The sequence below is a fragment of the Sinohyriopsis cumingii genome, chromosome 6, assembly GCF_028554795.1.
Source record: "Sinohyriopsis cumingii isolate HCF-2022 chromosome 6, ASM2855479v2, whole genome shotgun sequence".
NCBI classification, from domain to species: domain Eukaryota; kingdom Metazoa; phylum Mollusca; class Bivalvia; order Unionida; family Unionidae; genus Sinohyriopsis; species Sinohyriopsis cumingii.
The window spans coordinates 100,584,032-100,597,993 of NC_142966.1; the positions used below are offsets into that span (position 1 = coordinate 100,584,032).

Consider the following 13,962-nt stretch of genomic DNA (forward strand, 5'->3'; position numbering starts at 1 on the left):
TTTTCATGTACATATAATGCAAACAGAAGCAGAAACATACATAATATTTGTCTGCATGCAATCTGCCTGAATATACCAAATCCACTTGGTCTGTAATATTGTCAAACACGTAAAATTACATATGAACCATTTTTAGTAGAGGCATCGCCGCACAATGTGAAATTCACTGTGTCATCTTACTTCAGCAGCATTTTGGATTTCCTCCCTTTAATTCCTTCTATCATTATGATTTCTCCAATAAGGTTTTGCACTCTTTCTTGCTAAAATTCCACAAGTCTTCAATACATTCACCAAACAAGAATTTATATAATGTTCTATTTATGGCATAATTGCTACATGATTGTAATCACTGTCGGTTATCCTGTTATAACAGACCATGTACCTATATCAGTCGGATACGTCCAGTACAATTGTAAAAGAAGAGAAAGGAACTTGTTTATTTTTCTAACTCGACTTTTAAATAATTATTCACCTTTTCGAATCATCCAAAAATTGGTTTATAAGGAAAAGTTATAATTATATTGCTGCTCTTCATATGCTATTTATTGATCCTAAAATTGTTACTAATGTTTCGTCAACTAAGCAACATAAGCAATAAGAAACCATCTTGTAAAACGATACTTCACAAAATGGCCCATAACATTTTTTTCAGAAAAGTACAATAAACAAAGTCAGAGTGAAACAAGAAAGCATAGATATTCTTATGCATGGACAACTAAGACAACTAGCAATTTGTTTTATATCCATCTTAAAATTTAAAGGGAAAAGAGATGCAAAGATTATTTCTAAAAATGTCTGCATTGTTACAATTTATGAAGAAAATACTAGAAACACGTGACAAATAAACGACGTTACAACTTATTGACCATCTAAGCCAACATTTGGCTTTGGCGTACAATATTTTAATAAAATGCTTCATGCTATTTAAAAGTATATTGCAGAATGAAACAGTTGAAGTTAATGATGGTCAAGCGCATGGAAAACAAAAGTCACTGACGAATGCCAGCTCTAATAAGAAAGAAGGTAAAGGTCAGGAAAAAACACTTCCAAAGGAAATCGAGTCCAATATGGCATCTGGATTGGAGGTGAAAGGTACAACAGTCTCGTCAGTTTTAAACAAAATGAAGGATACGAAAGGGTAAATGTTTCAATCAATTATTCGTTATTTAATCTTGTACAATATATGTCTTTAGAACAGTTGAACGATTCATTCCGAATGTTTTTAGTTGATTTTGTATCTTTCGCAATGTTTTCTTAGACAGGTCTTGAAAGCAGAAACTGTGTATTGGAGGCTTTATTGGTATTATTGTGTAACAAAATGCAACCTTTGAGTACTTAGGGTAACATTTTCTGCACTATATTTCATATGACACACATATACTGTACACGCAAGTAAAACATAAATGTTACTTTGAAGATTCCAATGTGAATGAAAATGAATGAAGAAACGAATCTCTCGTGTAGTTATACCAGTTGCAAAGAACAAGCTATGTGTTGTTTTATATATAAAAAAAAAACTGAATCACAACACATGGTGAGGTTCGTTGAAAAGTTTTAAATGAGCAGTATGCTGATTTTCGTTTCTTTTCTTTCACCTATCATGATGTATTCTTAAAAATACTTTTCCTATCTTTTTCTTGTTAAAACCTCAAATGTATTTAATATATACATCCATTCGATAACGAATAAGGTAATTTAGTATTTACAGCGTACATGAACACACTCACTGCCAGTTATCTTATTATAGCAGAGCATCTCCCGAAGATTAACATCAGTACAAAGCACACTTATACTATAAGGCTTGTCTTTTCTTGAACTGCAATCTCAGATATAGTAACAAATAGAACGATACCAAGGACATCTATTTTTACATTAATATATCCCATATTACAATCGCCATTAGTATGTTACTGCGAAAAAGACAAGACCATAATACGCATCAAAAGTAAATACCTATTTGGACTAAATGTATCAATGAACAGTACAAAAAAGCGTTGACTAAGAAGAGATAGAAAGTTTCTTAACTCTTTATATAAAGGAAATGCCATTTATTTGACAATGAGTCAAAAGACCTTTCGTACGAAACTAAGGTGCTGGATAACAGCAAAAAGAAGACTTGTTCTTGGTCTTGATGTCTTTATCAGCCAGATACGTCTGGCGATATAGTAAAATTAGAAAAAGAAGCTTGTTTTTTTTTCTTCTTCTAAACTTGACCCTTTGAGTGGCAGCTATAGAAATCTCCAAAGAGCAGGTAGATAAAAGAAGTAGAATTGTATTGTTTCTCTAACCATACTATTTATTTACTCTTATGGTAGGACACATTTCGAAAACTTAAGCGAGAAAACAATATCATGCTACAATGTAAACCTCCACAACTCAGATTCTCCCCATACGTTTAAAATGTATAGTACTATAAAACATTCAAAAGAAGGAATTAATAACTATCTTCTTCATATGCATCGACCACTAAAATACCTTACAACAGTTTCATGAATTCTTCTTGCAGTTTGTAAAGAAAAGAGACGAGATATCCACCTTTTAAAATTTGTCAAGAAAATATCTAAATGAATGAAATAATATAACAGGCATCGAAAACAACATCTGGGTTTAGTGTAATCAGTTTCAGTAAATGTATTCATCAAATTAATAAGTATATATCATAATTTGAAATATTTCTCAATTGACTTGAAAGGTTATGGTGTGACATGTAATCTAAATCAAATTTCTCCTGTTTTACTGATGTGTTAGTTAATCCACAGGAAATATTAGGTTTTATTTTATCTTTCACTCAAGCGTCATTTGTTCAGAAGTTTTTACGCTCTTTTTGAGACAACATTATTTTTTTTTCTTTAGACGATTTCCTATGTACTTAAAAATCATTATCCCATTGTCAGTATTCTTGTCAGGGTTCACAAATGAGCCTCTAGTTTGCTTTGTTACGGAGTTATATTACTAAATATTGACAATATTAATAATTCTTATATCTATTTTATAATCATCCTATTTGGATCAAAAGTAAATGTTCGAATTCAATACAATTTAGATTGACAAACATATAGCAAAGATTCAGATACCTTTTGCAGTGATTTGGAGCGTGCGTCCAAGATTATTGAGGACTTATACAATCAGGCAATGGAATGTAATGATGATCAGGGGCAAGGACATCCAGAAAAATCGACGACTGCAAAGTCCAAGAAAGAAAATAATAAGGCGAAAACAGTTTCAGTTTCAGAGACAACAGAACCTGACATGGCATCGAAACTTGAAATGAAAGGCAGGGCAGTTTCAACAGCTTTAAAGAAAATGGAGGAAACGAAAAAGTAAGACTTTGAATCTAAAATTCCTTATTAATTATGACACATTATATGTTGTCAAAATAGGAGAACAATTAATTCCTAATAGTCTTTGATTTCCTACCATTTGCGATGTTGTTTTAGATCTTAATAGCAGGCTCGCTATGTATGGATAGCTTTATTGGTAATATTGTGAAGAAAGTGTATTTTCCAATAGTGCTTTGGGTTACATTTTCTGCAATATATTTCAGTTGATGCGCGCATACTTTAAATAATAGAAATTGAAAAAAGCTATTTATCCTGTTGTACGAAGAAATCAAGTTCGCTTGGTTTGTAGTTATACAGAATCAACTATCTGTCATTTTTAAAAGAATCATCACCACAATGAGATAACATTCGTTGTTATTTGTACTTAAGCAAAATGCTGGATTTCATTGCCTTTGTATAATATCATTAAAGTTTCTCATACAATCTCATGTTCTGTCTTTCTTGAGAAAGAATCTTTACCATGTCTAATAAAGTAAAGTGGTATTTACGGCATAATTAGTACCTTGATGTACGAGTTTTAGATATAATATTTTAGCATAAGGCTGATAAAAACTCTACAATCCATAATTGCATGATAATATACATTGAATCGTGGCTCCACCCAAAAGAAATATGATTACCTTGGAAATCAACATAAATAAACTTTACGATCAGAGTACTGATATGCTGCTACCGAAATATCTTGGATGATCCGTTTTGGAATCATGCTTCTAGTCTGATTCTAGCATATAGTATTTTAATTTAAGCAATAGAATAACAATATCAAGCCTGGTGTGAGAGGCACAACATTTAATCTTTGATAAATTACGATTCCTTTTTATGTAAGTTTGGAATAACTGTGCACCTAATTTGATATGTGGTAAAGTTTAAATGACGCCCTTTATTTGTGTATGTGTGTTGTATCTTGCCTGCAAAGTGATTAGAATCAATGTTTTGCCCCAACGATTGGAAAATATAAATGGTTTAAGGACTCTGAGAGAAAGACCCGTTAATAAAACCCATTATTAGCGAAAATAATTTTGGGCTTTGTCGTTTCTTTTACTTTTAATGATATTTGGGGCTTTTATTAGGGTTTATCTGCCTGCAAATTTGTTACATTTGTCTGGAAAACAAACAGTGACAGTTCTGGAGTAAAAGTACAGAGTACGTTGTTTAAGCACTGATATGACTTTTTACCGAAACTATCTTTTATCCATGTTTTAATATTGGTTATGTATTTAATCAGGCTTTATGCAATTTAATTAGACTTTAATTTCTGGCTGTCATGAATGACAATTCACGTTTTGAAAACTGATGAAATCTGTTCTTTTTTAATTTAATCTATCATTCTTATCCTGATTTTAGTTGCGAATGTAGCCCGTGTGTTTTATTTTGGTTATGATCTCTTCCTAAGATAGTATACATTATTTGGATCACAAATATCAAATGTCATTTGTCTGAGGCTGACAAGACATTCTCCTGCGTATCAACTAGTTCATTTAAACTGTTTATGAGGAGTCCGCACTATGGCACAGGAAAACAAGGCGAATAAAACGATTCATTTGAGACAAACTTTGATATGCTCACAGAGAAATTGGACAAGATGGCGTAACGCGTATAATGAAATCGACTGTATCAGTCAGTGACAAAGAATGTATTGGTGGTGAGATAAGGCGGGTACAAATAGCAACACATCTTACCAAACCCAGTTGAAATATTAGAAAAGAAAAAAAAAACACCTTTTTTGATGCTGAGATAAAGGCTGTTCAAAAACCTTTGAACAGAATGAATAATGAATTCGAACCATACAGAGCATGGGCAACATCATACTTTATGGTGAAGATAGTAAAGATAGAAGAAGGAATCAATCTGCAGAATAATGCGTAGAAATTTGATGAGTAGTTTGATAAATCAGTTGAGGTTTAACGTCTCGTAGCATGACATAGGTATGGTATGTTGCTTAAGCTTATTCAAGGAATAGTTCAACGGACCAGTAATGTGGCAGTCATCGCTTAGGGATTAATAAAGATCTTACGATGTAGCAATATAGCTTTTGGATTCGATCAAAGTACAAAATGTCTCTGATGAACGGATTATTGACCATAATTTCAATGCTAAACCTATAAATATATTGAAACTTAGAATAAGAAAAACCAAACATATGTCACTATAATAAGTATTCGTTAAAACATTATGCAAAATAATCAAGTTTTTCCTCTCTGGGATTCACTCCTCTCCTATACCTTCTGATTTGCTCCATTTTGCTACCGAATGGAAAGTTGCAGTGAACTATAATAAGGTCCGTTATTTCTCACTGACTTTCCCTCTCTCAAAAAAGGGAGATAACGAACGTAAGAAAGAAAATTTGTGTTCTTTGCATTTTGGTCAACAACATCTAATGTAAGAGTACTACAAGTAGTACATAAATACAAATTAGATGATAAAGAAGAGATGCACTTCATTTAAATTAGATTAAAATATATTCAATAAATTAGCTTCTAGATAAAGAAGTGTTCGGATTATACACTAAATTAGGCATGCGTTGAATCCCAGTGATAGCAACAGGTGTATAACCCAATCTCCCGACCTTAAACTAACGTGATTCTGTCGTTAGCTATGTATACTGCATTTAAATTGGCATTGGTCCCTGGTCTGACCGTGCTAACAGTGACAACTTTCACGGTCAAGGATTTCATCCTCTTGGCTAAAAGGAGACAGACAGCACCACTGCCAAAGAAGCCAATACCACTTGGGGTTACAGTATGATTACAAGAGTGATAACGCACTCAAGCATATTAACTTTGTCCTTGTTTTTATCTATGAAATGTAATTGTTCCACCAATCTTCGCCAATATAATTTTCCATCTGAACCAGTACGTGTATCCCCACAAGTAGCAGCCTACTGAAGGTATTGTTTTTCCCATAAAACTATTCTCGATTGTGTTTATATGACTGAAGTAAATACAGAGTCGCCGGACGCTAATTTAGACAGGATATTAGGTCTATGCTTGCAACTCTGTCTGCAATCTCAATACAATTATTGAAATCCGTCAATAAGGGAGAGCTGGCGGAGTTCTAACAGCGGCATAAAAGGTATGATACTCAATGAACCGGAAACAGCATTGTAGTCCGTAATCAAACAAGCATGGCAGCCTGCATTTCTTTCGAGCGCATCAAGTTGCGCTTGTGTGTGATTAGAATTTGTAACGTAGCTTTTAACAATTTTTCAGTCATATCGCCACGATGTCTGCAGCGTGGCAGTTTATAATGATGTCTAGCGCTTGGGCATCATGCCGCAAACATAAATCGTGATGTCTCACCCGGTCACATTATCCTGACACCATTCCATCCAGTCTTAACACTAACCTCTTAATGCTGAGCGCCTAGCGAGGCAGTTGTTAGTAAATTGTTTGTAAGTCTTTTGTGTAACTCGGCCAGGGATGGAAACCACAACCTCGCGCTTCCGAGGAGGACGCTCTAACCACTAGGCCACTTAAGAAGTACGTAAACGTCCAAAGACATTCTTTAACACATTTCTTTGGTTGACTTTATCAACACTGAAAAACATATCTAAGTCATGCTTTGATTTCCACCCGCATCACGTTACAATATCCACCATGTAGTGTGACAGTGTTTGGGTTATTTTCAAACTGGTTGATGCGAAGTTAAACTGAAATGTTTAACTATCCTAGTTCTTATGAAATATACCGTAGCGCCACCCATGTAATTGAGTCGGTCAATATAATTTGTTCTGCAACCGCCCGTCCAACATAATGGTAGCATAATGAAGTTTTAACAAAATCAAGTGAAAATTGCCGTTTAGTGCATGACTTGTGGTTGTTGCAGCATCAGAGTTCATAACCACATATTACTGTTAATTTCAAATGTTCCGGTGGAAAAGGCAAAACATCCGTAGATAACAGGTAGCTTTTATTGGGTCCATGTATACTAATATTAATCATTCTCACTCCGATCAATCATGGTGGAGCGAGTTTGAAAAAAATAATCGCAATGTATGAAAGCGTGCGTGTCTGTAACCAGCTGAACATGAAAAAACTTGGACTTCACACAAAAGGCCGGAGTAGATTGCACAGCTATAGTGTTATATCCTGCTATAATCCAGTCCATAATGCGGTAATTTAGTTTGATGGAAGCAAAAATTAACTATTTCACACAAAGCAGCGAATTTAACCCATGTGTATCGTGTTGCATACTACTAAGTGGTGACGTTGTACCCAAAATAGGATTGAGTTTTTCGGCGAAAGCGCTCTAATGTACCTTGGAGACTCATGGGTAACATTGAAAAATACCCTCATAATCGTGCCCTGAAAGTTTCTTTGAATGGAAACTATGAACAGCAACAACATCAACACTTTCTTGCAAACGTAGAGCCTTTGCCTAAGGAAGTTGCATACACCCGTAAGCCAGAACGACACGCATTGACGAGTTTATTTTGGACGGGAGCATTTGCCAATTTGTCTGTCACCGTTTTCAGCATCCTGGCAGGCCATTTCAGCTGCCTTTTGAACCGATTTTTCTACAACACCTATGTATCATGCAGATGATGAACTAACTATCGTAAAAATCGAGATAATTGTGCTGCTCTACTCATTAAAGAAGTTTCCCAATTTTCAGCGTCTCTTTAATCCTGGCATATTGGATGCCAAAACTCTCAAATTTCAGGCAGGGTTTAACCGCAGCATGCGCTCGTCTTCTAGGTATTTATGGTAAGTTAATATCACCCGGTTCACCCTTTCCAATTCCTTTTATGTTGGGCTCCGGTCATAATCGTGTTTCAACTTTCCCTCTTCTGCTTTTTCATGAATAGCGAGGTCTGCAAGTTCTGGATAATAAAAAAGCGGCTGCACCTAGACATGTGAAAGCAGAGAAAAGGTTCACTATAAATAGTGGTTTGTCTTTAAAACATGCTAGAATGCAACAATAAAACAATGAATATTTACATGAAACAACTTTTCAGGGTGATCAATAAACTGAAATACAAAGATGAGTCCTGGGAATATGTGTTGGCTGACCTAAAGAAAAGCATTTGTGAGGGAGGAAAAGAGCCTGTTGCATTGTATGCATCAGACGCGATGAAAAATGATTTGAGAATCTAGGTGATTGTTCTGTTCTGCTCATTAAAGAAGTTTCACAATTGTCAACGAAGGATGTATCCTGATGAAGGACCTGGTTGATGGTTTCTCTAGTCCTGGCATATTGTATGTCAATAGTCTTTTTATACATTTCTGGCAGGGTTTAACCTCATCATGCGCTCGTCTTGTATGTATTTATGGCAAGTTCATATCTCTTGGTTCAATCTTTCTTATTCGTCTGTGGTTGGGCTCATGTCATTATCATAATCCATTGTAAACTTGCCCTCTCCTGCTTTTAAATTATTATCTAGGCCCGCAAGTTCTTGATTAGAAACAAATGGCTGCACCTAGAAATGTCAACGCAGGTTCAGTGTAAATAGTGTTTCGTTTTTAAATCATGCTAGCATACAAAAATAAAACAATAAATATTTATATGAAACAACTTTTCAGGGATATCAGTCAGCTGAAATACGAAATTGAGTGCTTGGAACATATGTTGGCTGACCTAAACAAAAGCATTTGTGAGGGAGGAAAAGAGCCCGTTGCGTTGTGTTCATCAGGTGAGATGAAAGATGAATCACAAGCCTACGAAAGCGCTCGTCAAATATTCCAGACTCTCAAGGAAAATAAAAGGTAAATAGAATCTTGTGAATATTACTAAATTAATACTCACGTTTAAAGTTGGACATCATTTTATCACACTTCTTTAACTTCAGATTTGTTATAAGGAGAGACGGACGTATGAAATGTTACAAATAATAATACAAGGAATTAAATATAATTTCCCTAAAATAAAGTCGCATATCTGATAGTGTTGGAAGTCAGCAATTGTATTTCTAAATTATAACAACAGTGAAAAACATGTTCCAAAGTGGTTTTAAGAAATCCAATTATTGCACACTAAAAAGAGGATGCATAATGCTGAATAATGCTGCCAACTACTGGTGAGAACACAGAAAAGGAGATAACGAAGTTCAAGCCAACAAGAGCCAATTACAACTTTATTCTTGACGATAGATCTTAATCAGTTTCATATCCAATACATACAATTAAAAAAGCAGCCAAAGGTAAATGCCATTTATTTTCAGTTTTGAAACTAGGTTATACAAGTTTACTTTCACACAATTATCTTAAAAGAACGTTCTGTTACTAAGACCTGAACAACTAAGACCAATTTATTACGTAATAATTAATGTTTATTCAACCATTTGCATTACAAACGTGAAATATTAAGAAGGAAACTCGTCATTCCTTTTATATTTTATCTTACATGGCGATGCGTATATAAAATACATTGACTTTGGCATGCTTTATACAAACTTCACACTATATGACATGCGGCGTTTTGTTTATACGTGTCACATAATATTATTCTTGCATCAATCAATATTACCACAGAAACAAATTACGTACTCAAATAAAATTGGTTATTAAGTTTTAAACATATTTTTTTGTTAGTCAAATGGAAAAGCTGCATGATGAAAATGAGATTTTGGTGGGGCTTTTGAATGTACTTTATGAGAGTGTTACCAGAATGGAAGACTTGCTGAGTAAAACACAATCATCTGCAACATATGGGAATGGGCTGTCTGGATACAATATTGCTAGTAAAATATTCAGAACCTTCATAGAAATGGAAACGTAAGTACGATCTAATTTTGTGTTTTTACCTTTTGGGTGTAAGCATTAAAATTAGTGACTTTTAAAGGCTAAAACCCTTTGTTAATTGATTGTATGGGTCTGAATAATAACAATTAGAAAGTACGTATCACTCTGTATCCACAACAATAAAGAAAGTGAGCATTTTCTTCGAAAATGATTTTCCTCCAAGAAGTGGAAACATTGCTTGAGCAACCAATATACACCTTTCAAAAATTGGTTGATTGTTTCGAAAATAATCATGAATGCATACGTCAGTTTGAAGAGGTATGCTCTTGTTTGAATCTTTACAACAAAAGAATCGGAACAATGATGATGCCTGCTTTATAGACATGAGTCATTTACATTGACTAAATGAACGGAATCACTATTCCATATTTTTGAAAATTATTCAAACCTAAGTCAATAAAATAGTATATTTTCTCATTGATGAAAACGATTGAAATATGGTTCCTGATATAACTGTGCTGGAAGAAATAGCTACTGAAACGTTAAATATTCTGGTTACTGGTAAGGATAAGATTGTAAACTTCCAAGAATGCCGATTGATTAAGAAAAAATAGAAACAAACATTTGTATTCATCCCCTGCATAAAGCCAGACTAAACCTATTAGTACTTGTAAAGACAGCTATAAACTTACGTCAAGCACATTACTCTACCAAATATTTAGAGCGTTTCACAAGGTAACTGTTTGTTATTGCAAGTACAAAAATAGTCTATGCTGATCCGTATAGCAGAAGATAGAATGATGGGGTGGCTATTCTCCAAAAATAGCAAGCACAAGTAAATGAAGACTTGTTGAGTTTAGTTGATGAACATATATATTTTCCCTTTAAGCCTTAATGTGATGGTGGATATAATGGCGTGCGTGTGGTGTTTGATGAATGTGACATCTAACATTATATCATATCGCTTGAATGTACAAACCAGGGTTTCAGTGATAACAAACTCAATATACTCTCCGAAACCATCGTTCTTCTTATGACAGGTGTGGCCCTGGCCTATTACCTTTCCACTGCAAGATTAATATCTTATTACCTATATCCATTTCTTGCCATTTACATAACTGTGGCAAGCTATCTTGTAACGTTATAGCGAGCAAACAATTTGTGTCTTTACAGTTCCATCGGTTCTACACTTTATTTGATTTAATTCAAAACCGATAGGATTCTTCCTTATTCCGTATCCAAGATAACCAATATTATTAATCGTTTATGGCATTATGAAAGAGAACGTTAGATTATGTACACCGTTAAATGTGGTAAATATTATTTTGTATTTGTTTTATGTAAAGCCTCGATTCTTTTGGCCAGATACTCCCATCCACAAACATCGATCATGATTTATTTGAGAAGAATGTATTTATTCTACAAGGAATATTTTAGTTGCATGGATCTCTCTGACCTTGATCACCATAATTTAATTAACACCGAATAACAAAATCTATCTTGTCTCAACTTCTAACTGTTGTCAAAGATATTATAGTAACAATGTTTGGTAATCATTTTGCTTATAAGGTTTGTGGCCTTTCCATTCCAACTTTAATGGCTTCCTTCTCTATACCCATTGAGAGCCATTAACAAATAAACATCGAAGTTATCGTATATAAAGGAAACGTTATTGCTGCTAAACCATTTGTATCATTATATTCACCATCTGTCTAGTACTTATTCATCTACTGAACTCACATGTATAATCCTTTGTCCATATACAAATTTAAAAAATGTGTTAATGTGATATTATTTGATGAAGGCAAACACTTAAATACTGTGCATATGCCGAACGTGGACAGACAGACGGACACAATTTCCCAGCATGATTTGTGCTACATAAATTATGACTTTGCAATGTTAGATAAACCTTATTATGATGATACATTTGTAACCAATATTATTTTAATAGGTGTAAGCTGGAAAAGTTGGAAAACAAGAGTTTTACCTCGGATCAGTGGAATCAAAAGGTCTACAGCAGAGTTCTTGTTGCACACTATAACTACTGCTATAGTGTTTTGGAGAACGACTTAAAACTCATTAAATACATCTACCTTACAGACTACAAAACATTAGTCGGGGTGATCTTAAATGTCAAAAATATTTTAACATCTGCATCAGCTCATTTCAACGCTGCTATTGTTGATGCCACCAAGTATGAATCACATTATTGGTAGGAAAACATGTTCTTAATTTATATCTTACTGTGTTTACGGTTTGTAGGGAACAATGACGAAATAACGAAATAACATTGGTTTATATATTGTACCATGCATTAGGACAGAGGATTTTATCAAATTGTTCGCTTACGCCGGTACAATGGTATGGAACAGTTTGTAACATGACACTAAATAAGCACCCATCGCTTCAGGTTTACATCTTCTGACCACATAGCAATCATACTAAGCAGCTGTGATGAATTTAGGAAAGAACAGTATGCTAACAATGCAAAGTTTGTATACGTTTCTGTTATATTTATTATTATTTTAGTTTTTAGAGCATCCGCCTCGGATGAGGGAGGTCATGAGTTTGATATCTGGCCGAATCATTCCAAAAATATGTACTTGCAGCTGCCTCGCTTGGCGCTCAGCTTTACGAGGTTAGTGTTAGGACTGGTCGGCCTGGTGTCAGGATAATGTGTCTGGGTGGGATATCATGCTAAATGTCTGCGGTATGATGCCCGAGTGCTAGACGTCACTATAAACTGCCATAGTACAGACATCGTAGCGATATGACTGAACAATTGTTAGAGCTACGTTAAAAATCAGAATCACACACACACACACACACATTTGATTATGCAGTAGACGTAAAACTTGCAAATTCTGAACTTATTGTGCGCTTTTTTGTTTTAAGTGTAGGCCATTTTGTACAATAGATTTTAGCTAATTATGTCAACCTTGATGCATCATGGCTCTCCTTGATGTTGTTTTGTTGTTAATGATCTTCTTCTTATTATTAATTATATCTGAGAAGTGTGAATACGACAGTTTTGCCTTCATCAAACTTGTGGTCAACTGATGCATGTCAAGGCCTATATCCTATATGAATTGGCAAGGGTGCTGCAGACTATCCACAAAGTATAGCTGATCGTCATTAATAATCCACGAACATTACCAGTCTTGGTGGATGGACCATATTACGTATACTAAATGGTAGGAAAAACCCCGAGCGGGTTAACACTACTAATACTATATACAACCCATGCATGATTAGCTTTGGAGACTGTGTACGGCATTTGCATACATGAATCGACAGGCACCCAGTCCTTAATCGATTGAATCTTACCAACATATACATACATATATATATATATATATATATATATATATATATATATATATATATATATATATATATATATATATATATACTGGCAATCATTCCGATTGATGCTAATATTTCAAGGAAGTTTATTGAGATCTCTAGAAAGGATATTAAACTGACAAACGACACGGATATAAAATTTGTAACTTAACAAAGACACTGATAAAGCGATTAACTTGGAGTAACATTACAAATGATATGTATAAATTAGGGCTAATATTTGAGGGAAGCAGAAAACAAATTATTATAATACGGTACAAGAAAATGTCAAGTATCAGACCACATCGTCCACTATATCTGATGCGTTCAAAACATTTGATGAATATAGGTCGAATGATGAAGATATCCGAAACCAAATCAATTAAACATATGTTTTGGGGCTGTTATATACCCTCTGTATCTGAACTTTGTGCATACCTATATATTACGAAGCAGAAGAAAAGTATCGCGAGCATAAGCGAAAATTTATAACCGTGTTGCCAAACGTAAACTACGCAGAAGTATTGATGAAATTTATAAGACGTAAGACTAGGTTTTGTTTTTGGACCTAGCTCTCTTTGGCGGAATTAAGA

General features: G+C 34.3%; 1 protein-coding gene across 1 annotated transcript in view; it reads left to right on the forward strand.

The window, feature by feature from the left end:
* The window catches only part of LOC149797565 (uncharacterized), a 116,416-nt gene that overhangs the window by 39,957 nt on the left and 62,497 nt on the right, over positions 1-13,962 (forward strand). Inside the window, exons 3-6 of the mRNA XM_089960776.1 lie at positions 932-1,105; positions 3,084-3,320; positions 8,864-9,046; positions 9,872-10,054. Of these exons, the coding sequence (XP_089816902.1) occupies positions 932-1,105; positions 3,084-3,320; positions 8,864-9,046; positions 9,872-10,054 (777 nt within the window). The remainder of the gene's footprint in view (positions 1-931; positions 1,106-3,083; positions 3,321-8,863; positions 9,047-9,871; positions 10,055-13,962) is intronic.